Genomic DNA, 23,401 nt, shown 5'->3' with positions numbered 1-23,401 from the left:
AGTGATTTTTTTTTTTTTTTTTGTGGGACCCTCGCCAGTGGCCGGGGATCGAACTGGTGCCACAGAGGCTGCGGGCAGCCTCGCAACTCAGTGCTCAACCACTGTGCCACCAGGGGAGGCCCCCCTGATTTTTTTTTTCAATGAGGAAACCTAATGACTAAAATGCAGTTGGTCTGAAACTTGTTCTTTTTATCACTTGTTTTGCTAAAAGCTTTACTCACTCAAATTCTGATATAATTAATGATATATCATTTATAATAAGTAACATTTACAATTATAAAATTTGAGTTTCAAGTAATCAGGTTCAAGTAATATCCCAAATGAATCTGCCCACCACAATCATTCTACACCATGTCTTTTAGAATTGCATCTTCATTCATATAAACATTTCTAAGAGCTCTGCAAATATTTCTAAAAACTTCATAAGGATCTCCACCACTGAATAGTTTCTTCTCTGGTCTCATAATGATTTGAACAATTTTTTTCTAGATTTTTTTTTGCCCTCATTTTTAATACTTTACAATTTTAACTTTCTGACATACAAAGAGCACTTAGTTTCATTATCATGTATTAACATTTTAATTAAAATCTTAAATATTTCCCCGGATACATGTGTTACACTATTTTGTACAGATAATGTGCACTAAAATGCATGTAAGTTGCACTTTAAAATGCATGTAAGTTGCCCTTAAGGAAATCTGAAATAGGAAATCTAAACTTATAAAATATGTTAATCAGGGAAATATTATTTTCCCTGCAATCGTGTTCTCTGTCATTTTTATAATGCTCTTGTTTCCTTTAGAAGAAATTTACAAAGGCAAAATGACAATAAAATGTAATACAAACTAAATTGTCTTAAATAATGGTTTCTTAAATTGCCTAAAGTTTCCATAAAGGGAATTATATAGTAGTCATTGGAAATTCAAATCTTTAACATTTTTACCTTTATTTATATATAAGCCATGTTAATGATAGCTAAATTGTAACTTTTCTGACAACTGAATTTCAAATGCACTTTAGAATGTTGCATTTGTACCATGTGCTTATGAGTTTGCAAAGCTTGTGGTCCAACATTTCTAGTAATATTTTTAATTTTTTTTGCAGACAGAACTCTTATGAAATGTCAAAAATAATGTTTTAAAATATAAAGTGATTCCTTAGAAAACTCAGTGTATGATGGAAGAAAACAGAAAGGGGTCCCTGGTGGCGCAAGGGGTTAAGTCTCAGCACTATCAAGCTATTGGTAGCCACTGCAGCATGCTTTTCATCCCAGGTCAGAGAGCTAACCTACATGGCGCAGCAGACCTCTCCTGTCTCTCTCTCTGCTCCCCTCAGCAGTGTATTTCAGTAGATCTGCTTGTTCTGTTCCCTACTATGTCTGGTGAATCCTTTCACCTCCCACACCACTGGCCTACACCCCAGCTTTTGTATGCATAAATAACTAAAATAAATATTAAAAAAAAACAGGAAGGAGAAAAAGGATTTTACTCAGAATTGTCTTTGTTCAATTAAAAAGTAGTTTTGCAAGATTCTTGCATTGACTAAATTTGCTGTACTAGCATTGTAAGGAATAAAATAATGTATTATAGTGCCAGAATTTAATTGCTCTTAAAGTGACTTTTATTGTCTTGCATTATCATTAAGGATATGTGAATAGCTTGCTTATGTTTTTCTGTTGTATTGTTATTTTTTATGGGAAAATCATATGCCTTAATGTTTTTACAATGTAAGGACTTTCCAAAGTGATATGTATGTTTTGCAAATGCTATGAGTGTTTGTATGAACCCCAGAAGTCATGTAAGATAATCACTGAGCTACGGAAGAAAGTAGTAGAATTTATATTAATTTTTCTATCTTGTCTAAAATAAGAAAAAATAAGTTTTATTAACCATACCTATATATATATATTATACTTGATTTATCAAACTGTATGTGTGTAGGGTACACATATATATATTATATACTTGATTTATCAAACTGTATGTGTGCAGGGTACCTCTTTATAACTGATATATGAAATTGAGAAATGAAAAATGTTGGTGTTTAGTAAGATAACTACAGATGCACTTTATCCATTCCAGTGAACCCTTTCTTGTAGGATATCTTTTCCAACTGTCATAGCACTTGAAACCAAGTATCTAAGTCAAATTTAAAACTGATCATCTCCTGGATGGTCTCACTCATAGCAGGAATCTAGAAAACTTAAATAAGGGACCAGGAAAAGGAATAACTATAAGAAAGAAAATATCAAAATCAACAAACAACTATGAACCAGAGACACTCTATGGGGGGTGGGGGGCGGAGAAAGGAGGGATTAGGTTCAAAATAAGGGGGATGCAAATGTATGGGGAATATAAAAATAAAATTAAAAAAAATTAAAAAATAAAACTGATCATCTGAACTACTGCATCACAGTGCTAAAATAAAATTATCAGAGAATTAAATCTCATACTTTTTAGTGTTAAAAATATATTAAAAATATTTAAAATGTCTAGTTTGTTCATATTCTACATTCTTCTTAAAATATTAGAACAGTAGTATATATATACTATTTCCAAGAAATGACTGTACCTATATTATGAGAACACTGAATTTTTTTTATATAGAGATACAAGATCAAAAATTTTAAGAACAAATTTCATTATATTCTGTTTTTACACATCTTTTCATACAAGTATATCTATAATAAAATTCACTTAATATTAAAAGGATAGTATGATTGAAACATAACTATATACACTTTATCAAAAAAATTCTGAAATGTACTTTTTAACATGATGTGTTGTGAAGCAAATTAAATGAACTCCTGGTACTCAGGAGACCAAAAGAAAAAAATTTTAGTTGTATATATGAAATCTCAATTTAGGTACTCATTAAAGAACTAAAATATACTACAAATTAAGAAACATCGTGCTATTCCCATTAATAGTCTTCTTTTCCAAAAGATGTTTTCATTATCCTCCCCAACTCCCCAAACATTGACCTAGAATGATTCTCTATTAAAAAAAAAAAACAAATATTCTTTGAATTTCTTCTCTTTAGTACTGTAATCTGATTTTATCTGTTACAACTTTATAATTGAATGACTGAAAATCTCCTTGATGATCTACACATTATTATTCCCTCTTCCAGTCACATCTTTGTCTTGCTCTAAAAAGTACTCTTTGAAAATAGATTTTCAGCATCTATCTTCCCTGTTAAGTACCTTAATTCAAATTCAATGCATTTGTGTACTTTCATGAGCATGATTACAATTTTCTCTCTTTTAGGATCATTTAGTTTGGGTATTTACCACACAGTTAACCAGGTTACCTGGCTCACTACTCAGCTGACCATTTTTTTCATCTACATTTCATGTGTGTTCCTTCCAGCATCATACCAAGCGTGAAGCATATTGCTTAACATCATACAAATCATTGTACCACACTTTCCCCTACTTTTACTCTTCTCCTACAGTTTACCCATATCTTCTATCAATATTTTGGATTTGCTACCAGATTTATTGTCTTTCACCTAAGACTTTACTTCCTTCTTCTGTAGGATCCCTGTACTTGCTGGATCACTGACAATTCAAGAGCCTGCTTTCTTTTAAATTCAGTCTTAAAATAGTTAGTTTCTCTTTATTCAGTCATTCACATTTATTCTATTTCCAAAATTCTTTTGTGCTCTTCTTGCACATTATATATTTTTTAAGATTTATTTTCATTTGTGCATAGAAGAATGGGGGTGTAGGCCAGAGGTATGGGGGTGTGAGAGGATCCACCAGAGACAGAGAAGGGAGCAGAACAGGCAGATCTACTGAAATACACTGCAGAGGGGAGCAGTGGTCAAGACAGGAGAGGTCCGCTGTGCCTATGTGGGTTAGCTTCCTGGCCAAGGATTGAACTCAGGCAGCAGCCTTGGCTCTGAGACTTAACCCCTACACTACCAGGGAGGCCCCCTTGCACGTTATATTTACTGCTTTTTACTTTATCCTGTCAAGTACAGTTGCATTTGTGTTTTTGTTGCTAACTACTTAGGGTTGTGTCTGGGGCTTTATTTGCATTTGTATCCTCTTGTGGGAGGAAGCACAGAGGAAGAGTAGGCATAAGTAGAACTGGATCTATATTATATCTGCTTTCTTATTTTATTTTATTTTATTTTTTTTAAGATTTATTTATTTATTTATTTATTTATACAAGCACTGGGTACAGTCAGAAGTGCGGGAGGGTGAGAGAATTCACCAGAGCCAGAGCTGGGAACAGAACAGGCAGAGGGACCAAAGTACATTGCTGAGGGGAGCAGCAGGTGGCAGGAGAGGTCTGCACGCCATGTGGGACCCTCGCCAGGTAGCCAGGGATCAAACCTGTGCTGCAGAGGCTGCGGGCAGCTTCGCAACCCAGCACTCAATCACTGCGCCACCGGGGAGGCCCTCTGCTTTCTTATTTTTAGAAGGTGCCACCATACCTACTGTGATACAGTGATTTTGAAGAATCAGAATGTTGTTAAAGCCTTTGCCTTCCAGTTTCAGTCTCTGAATAATGAAATTTAAAACTTACTATTTTTCAAAATTATAAATTAAATATTGAGGGTGAATCTGAGCCTTGATACTTTAAAGATACAAATTTGAATCTTTATTTGCAGATTGAAGTTTCATCATTTATTCTTTTTTGTCTAATGAAGAAATATGTAGAAAGGTCTCCTAACTTACTTGGGGGCTGGGGGTGCATCAGGGGAGTAAAGTAAAACAATTTGCAGGATGAGTAGAGACTAGGAAGGAAAACGCCCTGAAGACAGTGGCTATAAGGGTGAGATAAAAGAAATAGATAGTAATTAGCCATGTATAAGGAATCGCTACAACAAAAGCTTAGTTATGACCAATGAGAGTAAGAATTGGAGTTATCAGAGGTTAGATCAGAGAAGAAAGTATGCCAGACCTTAAAGAGACAATTTTAAAAGTTATCCCAATTTAACTTTATCACATTGTTAGCCAAGAAGGATGTAAAGAATGGAAGTAGTATTATCATCACATGAATGTTTAAGAGGCAAATTTAAGTATTATTGTTCAGATTAATAACACCAAAATAATTCTTGCTAGCTGATTTGTATTATTTAGTTACGGAGGTGCATGTGTATGAATATGTGTGTGTGTGTCTGTGTCTGTGTGTGTGTGTCCTTGTGCTGATACTGTTTTATACCAGTTGGTTCTTTGATACTTTTAAGTACTATTACAGTTTATAACCAGAATTAAGGAAATAAGTTTAGAGCTAGAGAATACCTTTAAAATTATCTAATTCAAACTTTTCCATTTTTCAGATGTGAAAGTCAAGGATGATTGACATTATAAACTCTCTCATGTTACATAGTAAATAGCAGAGTCAGGGTCAGGATTTGAATCAGCATTCTTTAAATCCAAAGTTCATGCTCTTAACCAAACTACCATTATACAAAACAAAATCAACGATAGGTACAATTCATACATGAGTTTTCAAATTTTTGTTATTATATTCTTATTTTGCAATTTTAGCTGTTTACATATCATAATTTTGTACAAAGTCAAGACCACATTAACAAAAGCTACAGCATAGTAGCTCAACTTCTGTGGAATGTAGGTATTACACAGTAGGCAGTAGGTAGGGTTACATTTCTTAGCTATTTACGTAGGAATTCCTTTCCTTTGACTGGAAAGAGAGCAAAAAAGGCTTAAATGGCTTCATTGCTTTTTATAGAAATCTGCATCAAAGTCAAATTTCATGAAAGTCTTTATATGGACATAGAATATAGTTTATAGAATGTATATATGGTTATGTCAAAAAAACAACTTCAGTGCCTCCCCTGGTGGCACAGCGGTTGAGCGCTGGGCTGCGAAGCTGCCGGCAGCCTCTGCAGCTCCGGTTCCATCTCCGGCCACCGGCGAGGGTCCCACATGGTGCACAGACCTCTCCTGCTGCCCCCACTGCTCCCCTCAAAAGTATATTTCGTCAGTCTGCCTGTTCTGTTTCCTGCTCTGGCTCTGGTGAATTCTCTCACCCTCCTGCGCTTCTGACTCTATACCCAGTGTTTGTATAAATAAATTAAAAAAAAAAACTTAAAAAAAAAAAAACTTCAGAAAAATTTAGTAAAAAGAACTAAAATAGGTAAAAGAAATAAGCCATTAATATGCCTTTAAGATTACAAATGTTGAATTTAAAATATCCTAAACGTGCTAGAAAATTGTATCTTAAATTAACATTAAAATATGAAAATTGATGACTAAGCTACCATTTAAATTCTGTTACTGTTAAGGTACATGGTATCATGTGAGGGGACAAGTGATATAAATATGTTTAAGTGTATATTTACTGTCCACAATATAATCCACCCTGTATCTCAATCTTTTTTTTTTTTTTCAGTATTCACCTAAAAATTCTGTGTGAAGACAGACTAGTTCTATAAATTCAGCAGATCAGTGAAGCCTCATGACAAAAACTCCATGTTGTTTTTAGGTTTAGAAACACAGAAACACTTTTATTTAAGTCAAACTTGTTTACTGCATAAAGAGAGAAATAATTACAAAAGCTACCAGTTAACTAAAAGCTGTTCCAGTTTGGGTTATGTTTTATTTACTTCTTCTAGTAGTTTTTGGAAAACTGAATCCAAAGACTCAAGGAAAGGATAAATGTACCTGTTAGTTCATGCTGTTATTACATTTTAAGTAATTAAACAAAAGTATAGTTTATCTCCTGTACTAATCATGCTTTATGACATCCAAAATTATGGAAAACATGACAGGAGACATTATCATATTAGCTGACATTTCAAATAAGTAATGACGGCTTATTTAGTAAAATAACACAGAAAGATAGTCTTCTAGCGAACCAAAGGCTAGTGAGGATGGAGGGGAAATTTTCTCCTTCTCTTCCAGGTTCTTCTTGAGCTGGTCAAGTAATCAAAACATCAAACAGATTAATATGCGACCAAGTTTAATTACATACATGTGGAGCACTACATGAATATAAACTTTGGATTAAATAGGACAAAAAGGAAGTTTATATTTTGAGTTAAAAAGTGGAATAGGGACCTGGGACTTCAAGGAGAGGAAAGAGTGACTCATTTAGCAAAAACCAGATGCTCTGTAACTGGATGTTTGCCTTGCCATATGCATAGATTTCATTTATAGAAAGGTTGTTTCTGGAGACAGCCCTTATCTGGATAATAATCCTAATTTTCATTCTTCTATGGATTTAAGGTAATGCTATTAGTAAACTGTTACTATTACTTGCAAGGCCTTATGACGTTAGCTCAAAATAACCTGCATGCCAAGGTGAATCATCTTGGTGAGGCCTGTCCTTAAGCTAAAACAACAGAGATCACAGCTAACCAACCTTATTTAAGAATATCATAAATAGATCTTTCATTTAATTAAGTGTAAATTTAACTACCTTACAACAAAGAATGGGAATAAACCACAATACTTTATCGATCAAGTGATTTTGTTTATAGTTTGTCTTTCATAAAGTCTGATTCCTTTTCTAAAGTGAGATTCATATTTCTGATTATATATTTTTCTTTTCTCAAAAGGGGCTTATATTTTTGTTTCCATAGAGATAAAATCAAGCTGTTAGTGAAGTTTATCCCTAAGTAACCACAGACCCTGTAGTTTGTTTTTTTTAAATAATAGATTCATTCCAGTGTAACACTTAAGATTATATGGTACATAGCCTGTGTGTGTTCCAAATAATACAGCAATTTTCTAATTGTGGATTTATTTGCTTATCAAGTTAATTATTATAGATTATAAATTAATGATATATTGTATTTCAGTTACTTAGTCTATTAGATTTCCTTAGAAACCACATTTGTTGCCTATATCATTTTCAAAATGACAGTTGATAAAACAATTTTATATCCCTATTTCCTGTCAACTTATACTATACATTTTATAAATTAATTGGCAGTGATATGCCTTTCTGTGTATGGTTCCAAAGTATAGCTTTTGATTAATAATTTGCAGAAGACTGTGTATAATGTATAATAAGCTCCTCAATCGATTTGGATGAAAGGGCTTTTTAAGAAAAAAAGATAATCTCCTGTGCTCCTGTACTCTGTTAAGTGCTGCCAGAGGATCTACCAAGGATCCTTCTAGGATAGCATTTTATCATGTGATTTGCTACTCATAATTACTTAGGGGTTGCTTCTTGTCCATGTTATTAAATATTAACTCTAACATTAAAAAAAAAACCCTCGACAATTGGCCCTTATCTCCTAATCCAGCCTTATTTCCTGCCATTTCTCCTCTTTTTCTAACCTAATTGTCCTGCTTGCTTTGCTTTATCATCCCATGCTGTCTTTGAAAGCTTGAGGGAAAATATATTGAAAATTTATATAATTTTATAAATAAAATTTATATAATATATATTAAATATATATTAAATTTTAGAATAACCAACTGTAGCTATGATTATTCTCTGAAAAGAAAAATATAAGAATAATGGGGTGATATAATTTCATGTTTAATGATACACGATAAGAGTTGGTTACTAGAGTTAGTTCAGAAAATTCTGATAATTATATAATGGACATGTTTCAGTCATAGAATGTAGTGCCGACTCAATGGCTGCTATTTGGGGAATACTTCCTATTAAATTGTGGGAGCAAATCAGTTGTCTAGCTAGGTTCTTTGCTACAAATAGCCAAGACTACCTTGATTTAAAAATCAAAGTACAAATAAATTGGAAAAATTTCAGGTGACCCTTAATGTTAAAGCTAGAGGATATGCGCTGAACAGAAAACAAAGGATGCAACACAGCTAAGATTCTGCTACAAAAATAGTCTGTTTCAGGTACTGCCATTGTCATTGGATGCTCTCAGCCATTGTCACTGACCCTTTTCCTATAGGAAACCCCTGCTCTGCCTCTGGACTCAATAAATGGTGATATTTCTAATAAAGAAATGGGTTATTCAATTAATGATGTTGTACCAAGAGAGTCAACTAGATAAAAAATTAAAATAGATTCATACTCTGTAACATAAAGTCCTTATGTATCAAAAATTTAAACATTTAGCAAAATGAGTCAGAAAGAAAAAGAAAAATATCAGATAGTTTCACTTATAGGAGGACTATAGGGGAACCAAGTAAGAGATCAGGAAAATAATAATAATAAATAAATAAATAAACAAAATTAGCAGGCCACTATAAATCAGTGCCATTCTGCAAGGGAGGAGGAAAGCAGAGGGATCAAAAGAGCACAGGGGACAATGGTGATGGTAGACAGGTGAATTGGTGGTGGGAATTTTATGGGGACTACACCTGAGAGGAGAAAGCATGTATTGTACAAAAATGAACAATGATGTAAATATATATATATATATTTTATTTTTTTTAGTACATAACATACATGAATTTTTTTATTTTTTTGTGGGACCCTCGCCGGTGGCTGGGGATCGAACTGGTGCTGCAGAGGCTGTGGGCAGCCTTGCAACCCAGCGCTCAACCACTGCACCACCAGGGGAGGCCCTATATATATATATTTTTTTTTTTTTTTAAGAAAAAAATTAGAGAATGAAACTGTAAAAGTAACAAGGAGAAACAGTGTGGAGTTTCTTCAAAAAGAGGAATATATTCTTCAAAATTGATCTAAAGCCACATCTCTAAAAGCCTATGCTGATGACTCCAGGATCTATAGATAACTTTTTTCAGAACTCTTATAGCACTTTCTGTTAGTTCTGTATAGCCCACAGTTCTTCAGTTCTACTCTATATTTATACTGTATGGGCTTTGAATATATATAAGGCTTTGAGATCTTTGTCACTACTAGTTCTGTGATCTTGGAGAGATTACTTATGTGTGCTCAGGTGATTTGCCTTAAAAAAACATGTATAAGCATATATAAATATGAATAATCATATAAGTGTATCTATAAATATATATGTGCATGTATAAATATACACTAGATTGTATTGTCAGCTCCTTGAAAGCATTAACTGTAGTGTCTCATTGATTCATAGTTAAATTCTCTTGCACTTCAACTTTCAGCAAATGTCTATTGTACAGGAAGGTTATCTAGCCTTCTAACTATATACCTGAAGAAAAGAGCTTGTAATATGTATTTTAGTTTACTATTCTTGGAAGGAGACTCTAAACCTCAAAATTTTTGTATTTACTTGTGGAGATCTGCTCTTGCCTTTTCATAACCTTGAAGTGACGTTATAGCATACTAAGCTACCTTTTACAAAAGCACATCATTTGCAACCAAGACACATTTTAGTTTTCAAGTATATGGTGAATTTGAGTGAGGGGGTGCCAGTCTATTCTTTTTATTTAGGAAGATAAATTACAGTGTGTTGATCAATTTTATAACAATGCTCTGAATACAAATAGAGCTCTGTCTTGAAAGAAAATACTTTATAATGCAATAGCTTCTCTAGTGTTTGCAATCATACTTGCTGGTGAAAATTGGAATGAAGTAAAATGAATAAGTAACTTGTCAAAAACAAATATTGTATGTTTTTAAATTTCATTTTTTAAAATTTCTACTGCAGAGAAAAGTGTACATGTTTTTTTCTTTATTTTCTGTATAAAATATAATTGTGCTGTTTGTATTTCAAGGTAATATTTGCTCTTAAAATATTTTGTTTCTGTGCATACTGATACATGTGATATTAGTAGATTATCAGTGTATTTTATACTTTTAAATGCTTGTGAATAAAGTTCTGTGTATCATAGTAAGGAGTCAGATAAAAAACTCTCTTTTATAAATCATTCAATTTTAAAAATAATATTTGAATAACTGAGATATTTCTGATTCATAATCAAAACATAAGGAAAACTGAATGTATGTCACTTCCTACTAAATAGATATAATAGCTTTGCATCACTCTTACCTTCATTTGAGAAACAGTTCTTATAAAGGCATTTACCAGAAGAAATATTTCATCCTTTGTATCCAGATATTCAGAAATGGTGCAAGCAGAAGCCTTTCTGACCTTGGACTGAGACCAAAGTGAAATTCTCTTTTCACTCAGTTGCCTCCTCAAAGATTATTTTTCAAATGTTAACATAAGGTTCATTAAAATCAGACCCAAAGGTTCTACTCTCCATGCTGAGTCATCCAAGTCCATAGGCTAAAGATTGTTGCTTAAGTAGCTGTTCTTGTTTTGAACATTTTGGATTTTCATATTGGCTTGTGTTTTTCTTAGACAAGCAGGGATAGAGCCAAATTTTGTGGTGCCTAAAGTTTATACAATTTTAGGTACCCTATTTTGGAAAAACAACACAAAATTAAGGATAGAGAAATAGAGTGCTTAAAAAGTACAAGAGAAGAGCCCTTAAAGCTTAAGCTTTATTAACTTCCTGGTAAATTCACCTTTCCTGATGTAGTAGGTATCCTTCCCCCATTTTTCTTTTTGGATTTGAATAACTTGAATATATTTAAGTAATCTCTCCAAGATCACAGAACTATCAGTGACAAAAATACCAAAAACAAAAATACCAAAACCCTATCTGATACCAAAGCCTACACAATGTAGATATGGAGTAGAACAATACTGACAACATGCTGTAAGAGTTCTGAGAGAAGCTGTCCATAGACCCTGGAGTCATCATCGCAGGCTTTTAGAGATGTGGCTTAGATCAATTTTGAAGAATACCTTCTACTTTTTGAAAAAAACCCCACACTATTTCATAATGACTATACCAATTTTCGTTTCTATCAGCTGTATACAAGGATTCCCTTTTTCCACATCCTCTCCAACACTTATCCTTTTATCTTTCTAATAATGTTATCCTAACAGTTGTGAAATTATATTTCATTGTAGCATTGATTTGCATTTCCATAATGATCACTGATATTGCATGCCTTTTCATTACTTGCCTGTGGGCAGTCTGTATTTATAATTCTTGGGGAAATGTCTCATCAGGTCCATTTCTTGTTTTTAATAAAATTACTTTTTAAAATACTGAGTTCTATAAGCTACTTATATGTTGTAATGTGATTATTAACCCTGTATCAGATGTATATTTGCAATTTGTAGGTTGCCCTTTCATTTTGTTATTTTCTTTACTGTGCAGAAACTTCAGTTTGATGTCATCCCACTTGTTTTTTATTTTGTTGCCTGAGCTTTTGGTGTCACATCCAAAATATCACTGCCAAGGCCAATTCCATGCATCTTTATCCCTGTCTTTTCTTCTAAGCGTTTAACAGTCTTAAGTATCATGTATAAATCTTGGAAACATTTTGAATTGATTTTTGTATACAGTGTAATTTTCATTCTTTTGCATTTATGTAGTTTCCTCTGCAGCATTTATTGAAGAGATCATCCTTTATTCATTAGGTATTCTTTGTTCCTTTGTCAAAAATTAGCTAACTGCAAATGTATGAATTTATTTCTGCACTCTCTATTCTATTCCATTGGTTTTTTGAGTCTATTTTAGTACCATAATATAGCTTTGTGAAATAACTTGAAATCAAGATTCTTCCAACTCTGTTCTTTCTAAAGATTGCCTTGGTTATTTGTGCTCTTTAATTTCATATGAATTTTATGATTTGTTTCTTATTTCTGTGAAAAATGCATGCAATTTTAATAGGTATTATGTTGAATCTTCATTTCATTTGGGGGAATGTGGACATTTTAACAACATTAATTCTTGTGATCCGTGACCATGACTTTTCATTTATTTGTCTTCTTCAATTTCTTTCATCCATGTTTTATAGTTTTCAATGTATAGATCTTTCATTTTTGTCTAAATTTATCCCTAAGTATATTATTCTTTTTTATGTTATTATAGCTTTTCAAAATTAATCACTGTTGGTGTAAAGAAATGTACCTGATTTTTGTAGGTTATATTGTATCCTTTACTGATTTTATTTGTTAAGACAGCTTCTTGGTAGAATCCTTAAGGTTTTCTACATAATGAATCACCTTAATCTATAATGAATTTCACTTCTTCTTTTCTGATTAAAGATGCCTTTTATTTCTTCTCTTGGTCTGATTGCTCTTGTTTCCATTTGACCCAGAAATTCCTCTTGTGGTACAGAGAGGAGACATCTGTATTCCCAAGTTTTTTTTTATTTTAGTTTTAATCACAATAGCCAAAATATGTATATGTCTGTTAACAGATGAATGAATGAGCAATAATATATACACTTTATATAGATGATATAATATATATATATATATATATATATGAGTGGGATATTATTCCACCTTTAAGGAGATCTTGCTGTTTGCAATAACAGATAAACCTGGAGGACTTTATGACAAAATAGACACATTTTGAAAATATAGATGTGATCCTATTTATATGTGAAATCTAAAAAAGTTGAATGCATAGAATGGTGGTTACCAGGGACAGGGCTATGGGAAATGGAAATACTGGTCAAAGGTATAAAGATGTAGATGTATAGGAAGAATAAATCTAAATAACATATATTATATAACTATAATAACACTGATCAAATATTGGAAATTTATTTGGAAAGTAGATTATAAGTGTTCTCATAATACAAAAAAATAAAATAGTAACTATAAAGAAATGATGTTAGCTAGCTTGACCATAGTAATCATTTTGTTGTGTGTATATATAGTTGATCCTTGAACAGGGAGCGAGGGTTAGGGTTGCCGACCCTTGTACAGTTGAAAATATAACCATATTTAACTTTTGACTTCCCAAAATCCCTAATAGCCTGCTGTTTACTGGAATTCTTACTGATAACATAAACAGTTGATTAACAAATATTACATACAGTTTATGTATTCTTCACTGTATTCTTACAATAAAATATGCTAAGAGAAAAGAATGTTATTAAGGAAATCATTAGGAAAAGAAAATACATTTAGAATACTGTATTTATTGATATTCATATATACATTCAAAAACATTTATACCTGCTTTGGAGGAATATATAATTCCCTATCTGAAGTGGACCAGTTCCCCTAAATTATATACAGTATTATAAACCAGTGTTACCTCAATAAATAGATGAATAAATAAATACATAAATATGTTTCTTTAAAGAGGAAAAATATATCTATACTTTCCATGGAATGGACCATGCAAATGAGAGCCCCTATATATTAAGCTTCATTAACTTCATTAAAACCCATCTTTTATAGTTCAGCTGTATAGATTTTGTATGCCATATATACTTCAGGGGGCAGCTATTTATACATCATGTTGTATAATTTTCTTGAACTTATCTGGCGCTGTATTTTGAAAGAATTTTTGGTGTCCCTTAATCAGGTAGGCATTGTTTTCTGAGCGTATTAATAAATAAATAATAAAGTGCTATTTTAAAAAATAATTAAAAGAAACTCAAGGAAATAAAGAGGAAGGAATTAATGCTAATACTTTGTCTTGTTCCAGTTGGTATTTTTTTATATAGCTAAGTTATGTTGTTATATAATAGTGTGTGTGTGTATAATAGTATAATATATATATACACACTCTCTCTATATATATAGAGAGAGAGAGAGAGTATCCATCAATATGTTTCCTATAATTCAAGTGCTGCCTTTAGTTGCCCAGGTGGGAACAAATAAATTAAAATGTGGTACACTAACTAGTCTAGAGCTTCATGAAAGTGGTTTATTTTACATACCCCAAACTGGTCCATCCTCTATTGTTTCTTTAACTCACAACATTACATTAATTGGATCTCCTTAAATGTAAAGTTTTTATTTTTAATGGATAGTGAGTACTATTTTACAAAAAGTTTTAAACTTGATAATTAATACTCATTTTACTGCATGGAAGTATCTTCATATATGTCAATTAAATGAATTTTCCTTATGGATCAATTATTTAAGATTACTAAATACACTGGGTGAACAAGGATGAGTCAGGAAATTTTAGTTGATGTTAATAATGAGTAGATACATTTTTAGAATCATGTAACAATTCTTAAAATATATATCTTCCTGATAGTGTATAGTTGACTACAAACTGTTAAATACAAAACACAGATATTAGGAAATCATATAAAAATAATAAAGAGACAGGTAAATTGAGAAAACAGAGACTAGGATTATGTAAACAATTTGTATTTGTTCTCTAGTGGTGAGGAAAAGGAAGGATAGAATCAGTTCAGACCTAAGTTTAATGCAGATTCTGACTCTTCACATCATTTTTGCGCTAAATTGCTAATAACTAACAAAACAAAGATAAGCCTCTTTTCTACTCCCACTCTTATCTCCCCCTGGGTGTCCTTGTTGAGGATTTAATGCTATCAAATGGTAAAAAGATTGGCATAGGCAACTTTTAAGTCAAATTAGATCAGTTCTGCTTTTTTTCAGATCAAGAACAAAAATAAATCACCACTAAAACAAACAAAAACAGAAATTGACAAGTCCCCTCAATTTAAAGAGGGTAAATTTATGTTCAAGAGAAGTTAGTGATCTAGCTGGGGCCATACAGGATGTCACTAAGACAACTTGGAGCAGATGCTAAGTTTCTTTTCCTACTCCATTCAGGATACCACCAATTAATTATCCTATTGCAAGGAAATAGTGTAAGAACATTTTTACTTCCTGGATATGAAGATACATTTACTTTGATCATGAGGTGATTTAAAATACTGTTCCAAATCAGGAAGCCTAGGAATATTCCATTTGGGAAAAGTCTGATAATCAAGTATGTAGTTGGGAGTTCTTTAAAGAGAATTTAATACAGACCAGTTATCTTATGTTACAAATGAGGAAACAGGAAGGTTAAGTGATTTGGCCAAAACAATACAGATAGTTCTAGAGCAACTATGATAAGGTAGCTGTAGTACAGTAAAAACTTACACTATAGTACCAGATTCTCTGGATTTTTATATCCCTTATTTATTGGGCCTCCCCGGTGGCGCAGCAGTTGAGCTCTGGGTTGTGAAGCTGCCCGCAGCCTCTGCAGCGCCGGTTGATTTCAGGCCGCCGGCCAGGGTCCCACATGGCTTGCAGACCTTTCCTGCCCTGCCCCCTGTTCCCCTCAGCAGTGTACGTCGGTCCTTCTGCCTGTTCTTCTCCCTGCTCTGGCTCTGGTGAATTCTCTTGCCCTCCCACGCTTCTGACTGTATCCAGTGCTTGTATAAATAAATGAATAAATCTTTCTAAAAAAAATTTTATCTAATACTAATATATTTTCTATTGTATTTAATCAGGAAAACTTTTATGCCTTGATTTACTCATTTAGTAGAAAAACCAGAGCTAGTCCCTTGTGTCTACAATTGTCATCTAGCGATTTTCTTAATCATATAAAATTGGTTCTTTGTTATCCTGTCGTCATTTGCCTAAGTTTTTTGCAACTTTGAATAACTTTACCATTTGAGTGCTGAGACAAATGAAAAATTTACTTCATCTTTAAAATATGCTTAACAAAATGCCCTCATTTTATCATTGTTATCATTTAGCTTTTATAAGGAGAAATGACAAAAAAAAAGTTATTGCTATTTACAACTTTTAGCCCATGAAAATGTATTTTGTATAGCTTTAAATGCACCGTAGATGATGAATTTTACTTTTACACTTGCTGCTTATTTACTAGTGCTTCAACTTAACTTTAGGGGCAGTGATCACATCTGTTTTAAAATTGACTAACTTGGAATTTAATACTAGATATGTTTAAGAGAGTTAAGCCTACAAGTAGAATGAAGCATTACTCTTGTACTGCTCTTATGTTAGTGAAGCCAGACTTCTGTGTTTCTTTTTTTTTTTTTTTAAATGCATAGAAAAACTAGGGTGTAGGCCAGAGGTTCAGTTGGTGAGAGGATTCACCAGAGACGGAGTAGGGAGCAGAACAGGCAAAATAACTGAAATATACTGCTGAGGGGAGCAGTGGGAGAGACAGGAGAGGTCTGCTGCGCCATGTGGGTTAGCTCCCTGGCTGGGCAGGGATCAAACTCAGGCAACAGAGGTGATAGCACTAAGGCTGAACCCCTATGCCATAGGAAGGCCCCCCTTTTGTGTTTCTTTTGTGACTTAGATAATTCAGTGGTAGATGTGAAGGATCAGCATCACAGAGGTATACAGGTTTCTTGGTTTCACATAAAAACTCAAGCCTCTAGATTCCCCCGAGCATTGTGAAAATAAGTATATTCTGATTGTTTTGAATGTGGGTACCTTAGACTTAAAAGTTTGAGATTCCAGGGTGGTCATGTTGCTTTTGACCACATAGATAGGAACAGTTTTTCGTAATTTTAGGTGCAGTGTTCCCAGTAGAACCATTTTCCTAATATTGTGATACTTGAATTTTTATGTCCTAACATCTGAAATAATGAGAAGCTGTGAAAAAGCATTGGTATCAGGAGGTTTCAATAGCTGCAGCTGACTGAATAAATGCAGTTTCCTCATTGGTGAAGAATTTAAAAAGTACCGTTAATTAAAAAGCCCCATTACATAAATTTAAAATAAACCCAGGAATGAACATCACAGGATAGAGACTTTAAGATCCAAAATTGAGGGGAAATGTCACTTGAACACTATAGTTATTAAGAAAATATAATTTTTAAGTTAATGATTTGGATGTGAAAAAAGCTGAAAAATGTGCATAAAAGCATAATATAAGAGAAATAATTCAGAAAAAAAAAAGAGGTTCAAGGATTAGGATAGATGAGAGGTAGTAGAAAGTGACGTATTATTTGTACAAAAATAAAAACTAAAGTCCTGGGGCCTCCCTGGCGGCACAATGGGTTGAGTGCAGTGCTGTGAAACTGTCCGCAGCCTCTACAGCACGGGTTCGATTCCCGACTGGCCAGGGAGAAATCCACATGGCACGGCAGACCTCTCCTGTCTCGCCCGCTGTTCCCCTCAGCAGTGTCTTCAGCCCAACTGCCTGTTCTGCTCCCCACTCTGTCTCTGGTGAATTCTCTCACCCTCCCACACCTCTGGCCTGCACCCCAGTTCTTGTATAAATAAATAAATCTTTAAAAAAATAAACTAAATTCCTGTGGAAATAAATAACATGCCAAGCAGGGTGGCAAGCTATAAGATTAAATATACCTTAAAGGCAGGAAATTAGATGTGATTTGCAAGGTAATTTGATTTTTTAAAATAAAGGTAATGATATATTCGAGAGAAGCATAGGTAATTTAGAAATATTTATACTCAAATACCACATCAAAATAAGAAAATTGAAGCCTCTTTCAGCCTGTATGGATTTATTTAAAATTATTTACATATATTTGGACACTATGAATGTCAGCATATTTATCTAGTTTCAAAAGAAAAAAAATCAAGATTTCTAGAGATATTGACTTTCTGGAGTGAATTTGAAAAGTTATATATCTATTAGACTAAAGAGTAGAGTGAATTAATATTTCTTTCTCCATCAGTATTATGTTAAATTAGCAAATAAAAACATTGTCTTCTACATGCTAGATGCAATATTAAATATTTTTGTGTTTGCATTATCTTATTTAATATTTAGATATTAATGGAGGTTTAGCAGGTTATAAGATTTATTTTAGATCAAACAATTCCTTATGCCATAGGTGAAATTCAAACTCTTGTTTGTCTGAATATTATATATACTCTTAGTCAATCTATAATTAATAGTTTTGTACTTAGGTGTGTAGGATATAGCTATCAACATAGGAAATTAATTTGAGTGTTAACATAATGGACTTATGTAATTTGTGATAAATATTCAGAAGTATGAAGACAGAAAAAATTTACCTTAATTGAAAATGAAACTTAAAAATTTGAATTCAAGGGCCTCCCTGATGGCACAAGTGGTTAATTAAGATTCAGCCTGTGAAGCTGTCCACAGCCTCTGCAACACTTGAGTTTGATCCCCGGCTGGCCAGAGAGCAACCCACATGACGCAGCAGACCTCTCCTGGCTCGCCTGCTGTTCCCCTCAGCAGTGTATTTTGGTCAGTCTGCCTGTTCTGTTCCCCACTCTGTCTCTGCTGAATCCTCTCCCCCCGCAACACCTCTGGCATGTACCCCAGCTCTTGTGTGCATGGATAAATAAATCTTTAAAAAAAGAAATGCAAATAGCACAAAATTAAAACGTAAAATTCTTCAAAAAAATTTTTTTGAGTTTACTTTGGCCTAGCTCTACTATTTGTTCATTGATTTCATTCTTTTTCTTAACTTTGTCCTGCTTCACATTGTCTTTCCAGAAACAGTTTTACAATTCATTCTTGGCTCTTTCTAAGTAGCATTACTCTGTACTCTTTTTGATTGCTGCCTTATTATGCAAGCCTGTTCCTACCTCTCTTGTATAGGTTAGCACAATCCTTATCTTCCATCATGCCTCAGTCCCACATCTTATTTTCTGTTTACTTCCATACCCAAGGAGTATTTTTTCTCATTTCCTAGCTTTACTTTTGGAAGTTAGATATCCAAACTTGGATTGATCTTAAAACATATTCAGATTAATGGGATACCACTAAATAAATATAAAAATAATGAAATAGGGCCTCCCCTGGTGGCACAGCAGTTGAGCGCTGGGCTGCGAAGCTGCCCACTGCCTCTGCAGCGCCAGTTCGATCCCCGGCTGCCAGGGAGGGTCCCACATGGCGTGATAGACCTCTGCTGCCGTGCCTGCTGCTCCCCTCAGCAGTGTACTTCGTCGGTCTGCCTGTTCTCTTCCCCGCTCTGGCTCTGGTGAATTCTCTCACCCTCTTGTGCTTCTGACTGTACCCAGTGCTTGTATAAATAAATAATCTTTAAAAAAAATAATGAAATAGCCCAAAAATAGCTGAGCTGAATGATATAAAAAATATCTGTTGGATTAATTAACATTTTAGTTCATTTTCTAAAGGATGTATATACTGACATTAAGCAATTGATTTATCTGAGGTTTTTGTTTTAACTGATTAAATGATTTATATATTTTTATCATAATTAAAATAATTGTAGAGTAACATCAATTGGAAAATCAAACAGAAAAGGGTTAAATAAGAAAATATGATATGATGCAGATGAATTCTACAGAAATTTCTACCATTATAATCCAAAAGGCTTTTCATTGTCACATTTAAAGATAACTACAGTCAGAATAATAAGTAAAAAATGTGAGCTTTTCTAAATAGACAGTTACAAATGTTTAAATCTATATTGCCTTTCCTTTTCCCAAGGTCATTAAAAAGATTTTTTTTTAAATTTCTTCCCTTTCCTTGTTTTCTGAAAGGCATCAGACCAGAACCAATTTTTTTAATTCTTTGAGGTCAGATTGGGAGGAATGTGAAAGGTTGGAGAGTAATTTGGGGGGGCGGAGTTTTGTGGAGAAGGAATCTGGAGAAACTGGAGTGTGAGGGACGTACATAGGAGAAATAAAGAAGAGTTTTAAACGTTATTGTTCAAGAAATAAAAGTAAAGAACTTAAGTTATTTCTAAATTTGCTTCCAAATGCCACAACACAACTTGAGATAATACAATATGGGTCAAGATTTAATGAAACTGGGAATTGTCAAAAGTTTTATATCATTGTCTAAGATGGGAGTGTTGGGATGCAAATTACAATCTAATCTTAAAGTGGAAGCTGTTTTCACAGGATAATATTTTAAATGTTTGTTGGTCAAGAGTTAGTGTTTTATTCTGTTAAGGAACAAGTTATGTAACTGATTTATGTGCTACCATTTTTTATGATAAGAGTAATTACATTGTTTTTCTCTTCTGGGACATTGAACATTATGTTGGCTTGCAAAAGCAAATGTAGGAAGGAAAAGTGGAGTAAAATTTGATTCTAATATGTCTTTCCTGCATATGAAACACACTTGACATGTCTATTTTCTTTTTGTCCTGCATCATTTTATGTTCTACAGATACAATCCAAAGCAACAGCATTGTCTCTAAATAGAAATGTAAGCCAGTGTCAGATTAGTTCTTCAAAATTTTAATGATCAATAAAAATGTTTTTCATCTTTTAACCTTATCTGTTGTTTTAGCACTCAAAATTAAATTTATTAAAATACCATAAAGATTCCTAGAGTAATCCTGGGTATGGTAACTTGTGAGTGGTCTTCAATATTATTTGTATATGTGCTATAATCATTGAGTATTGTTTATATATATATAAATTTCCAAAAGGGAAGAGGAGGAACAATTTTATAGACTCTTAGTGGTACCTCATAGATTTTTAAAAAATGTATTTTTTTAATCTAATAGAACCTCTTTCATTATCAACATTTCTGACATCAACTAATTTAAAACACCTGATATTGCTTTAGAACAGAATTGAACAGAATTGTAAGGTCTCAGGGCCTTCCAGATAAAACCTACAATGTAAGGCTAGTCTGTCATAGATTAGAAGGGGATCTTCTGTTTTTGTTTTTTATTCTGTAACAGCAGAAATTGGAAAGATAAAGTGAAAATGTTGAGGTGGTAAAGACTAATTTAATTCTGATTTATATTGGTAACATCACCTTAAAAACATCAGTTACTATCAGTGACACCCAAATTCATGAACAAAATGAAGTCCCAGATTTAATAATTAGAAAGTTGAGTTCAGAAATACAGCTAATAGCTTTGCAAACTGGAAATATTAATAGTTGGATGCTAACTTTCTGTGCTTTGTTTTCTTGCAGGGAACAAATCACAAGACAGTGGCATAGCAGAGATGGAAGAACTTCCTGTACCACATAATATCAAAATAAGCAACATTACATGTGATTCTTTTAAGATTTCATGGGAAATGGATTCAAAGTCAAAGGACCGTATTACACACTATTTCATTGACCTCAACAAGAAAGAGAACAAGAACTCCAATAAATTTAAACACAAGGTAAAATCCTCATACATCCTTAAATTTTTTGTATCAGAAGCTTTCAAAGTATGAGGATTTTTTTTATTTTTATTTATACATACAAGAATTGGGGTGTAGACCAGAGGTGTGGGGGGCAGTGAGAGGGTTCACCAGAGAAGAGTGGTGAGCAGACAGGCAGATTTACTGATATACACTGCTGAGGGGAGCAGCAGGTGAGACAGGAGTGGTCTGTTGGACCTTATATGGGTTAGCTCCCTGGCTGGGGATTGAACTTAGGCCTTAGCCACCAGGGAGGCCCCAGTATGAGGATATTTTGAAAGAAGGAATAATGTTCTATTGTTTGCTGATATGGTATCATCAGCATTAGGAAGAATAAAAATATTATGTCATTTAATCGATTTGCCATTCAACTCATTTATTTCTACTCATAGATATCTACCCCAAAAATCCAAAAACACTGATTCTAAAGGAAACTTGTACTCCCATCTTTATTGCAGTGCTGTTTACTATAGCTAAATTATGGTAACAATCTAAGGGCCCCAAAATAGGTGAGTGGATCAAAATGATGTGGTATATATACATATTGGAATATTATTACTCAGCGATCAAAATAGATAAACTCATGCCATTTGCAGCAACATGGATGGAACTGGAAGGAATAATGTTAAATGAACTAAGTCAGAAGAAGAAAGATAAATACCAGATGCTGTCAATAATATGTGGAATATAAAGTAGCTAAGCTAAGAGTCAGATAAACACAAACTTAAAAATCTAAATTCAGAATGGTTAGAGAGGGGAGAAGAAAGGGTAAGAACAATGAGGGAAGGAAGCACAGTGGACTATGGTAGTAAACTAAGGCGAATGGTTATTTGGTGGTGGGTGCACTATGTGGTAATACTTGATAAGGGTATGCAAATATTACCTCAATTAAAACTAAATTTATATTTAAAAGAATAAATAAACAAATGAATTAGACCAACTAAGAGAATTTGACTCAGTAATCTCTGGCATATCAATAAATATAATTATAGATGTCTAAAAAAAAAAAAAAAGAACTGTCATTTAAAAATCTTATCCCTCACCATTTATTGAACAAACTTTCTTTGCTCCAGTGCATATTCTTTGCTCCTTTGTCAAATATTAGTTGACCATAAATCTGTGGGTTTATTTCTGGATTTTCTATTTGATTCCATTGGTGTGTCTGTTCTTGTTCCAATATCATGCAGTTTTGATAATTATGGCTTTGTAGTATAGTTTGAAGTCTGGGAGTGTGATGCCTCCATTCCCTTATTTATTTTTTTTTTTTTTTCAAAAGAGCTTTGGCTATTTGGGGGTTTTGGTGATTCTATATGAATTTCATCAATAATTGTTCTATTTCTTTGAAGAATGTTATTGAAATTTTTATTGGAATTGCATTGAATCTGTATATTGCTTTTGGTAGGATGGCCATTTTGATTATGTTAATTCTTCCAATCCATGAGCAGGGAATGTCTTTCCATTTCTTTGTGTCTTCTTCTATTTCTTTTAACAGTATTTTATAGTTAGCACCCCTATGTTTATAGCAGCACTGTTTACAATAGCTAAGCTATGGAAGCAACCCAAATGCCCAAAAATAGATGACTGGATCAAGAAGATGTGATACATATACACAATGGAATATTACTCAGCAATCAAAAAAGATAAACACATGCAGTTCGCAGCAACATGGAGGGAGCTAGAAGGGATCATCTCAGCGAAATAAGTCAGAAAGAAA

The 23,401-nt window shown here is 33.3% G+C and overlaps 1 protein-coding gene across 8 annotated transcripts in view; it reads left to right on the top strand.

Annotated features, from left to right (window-relative positions):
- The window catches only part of PHYHIPL (phytanoyl-CoA 2-hydroxylase interacting protein like), a 51,164-nt gene that overhangs the window by 12,765 nt on the left and 14,998 nt on the right, over positions 1-23,401 (top strand). For all 8 annotated transcript variants that reach the window (XM_037497962.1, XM_054690720.1, XM_037497963.2 and 5 more), the window contains one exon: positions 21,470-21,666. In XM_037497962.1, coding sequence (XP_037353859.1) covers positions 21,470-21,666 — 197 coding nt within the window. The remainder of the gene's footprint in view (positions 1-21,469; positions 21,667-23,401) is intronic.

The sequence above is a fragment of the Talpa occidentalis genome, unplaced genomic scaffold (assembly GCF_014898055.3).
Source record: "Talpa occidentalis isolate TD23 unplaced genomic scaffold, MPIMG_talOcc4v2.1 talOcc4.8, whole genome shotgun sequence".
NCBI lineage: Eukaryota > Metazoa > Chordata > Mammalia > Eulipotyphla > Talpidae > Talpa > Talpa occidentalis.
Note: the sequence above shows the minus strand (reverse complement) of the source record. Positions and strands in the feature narration are given on the sequence as shown.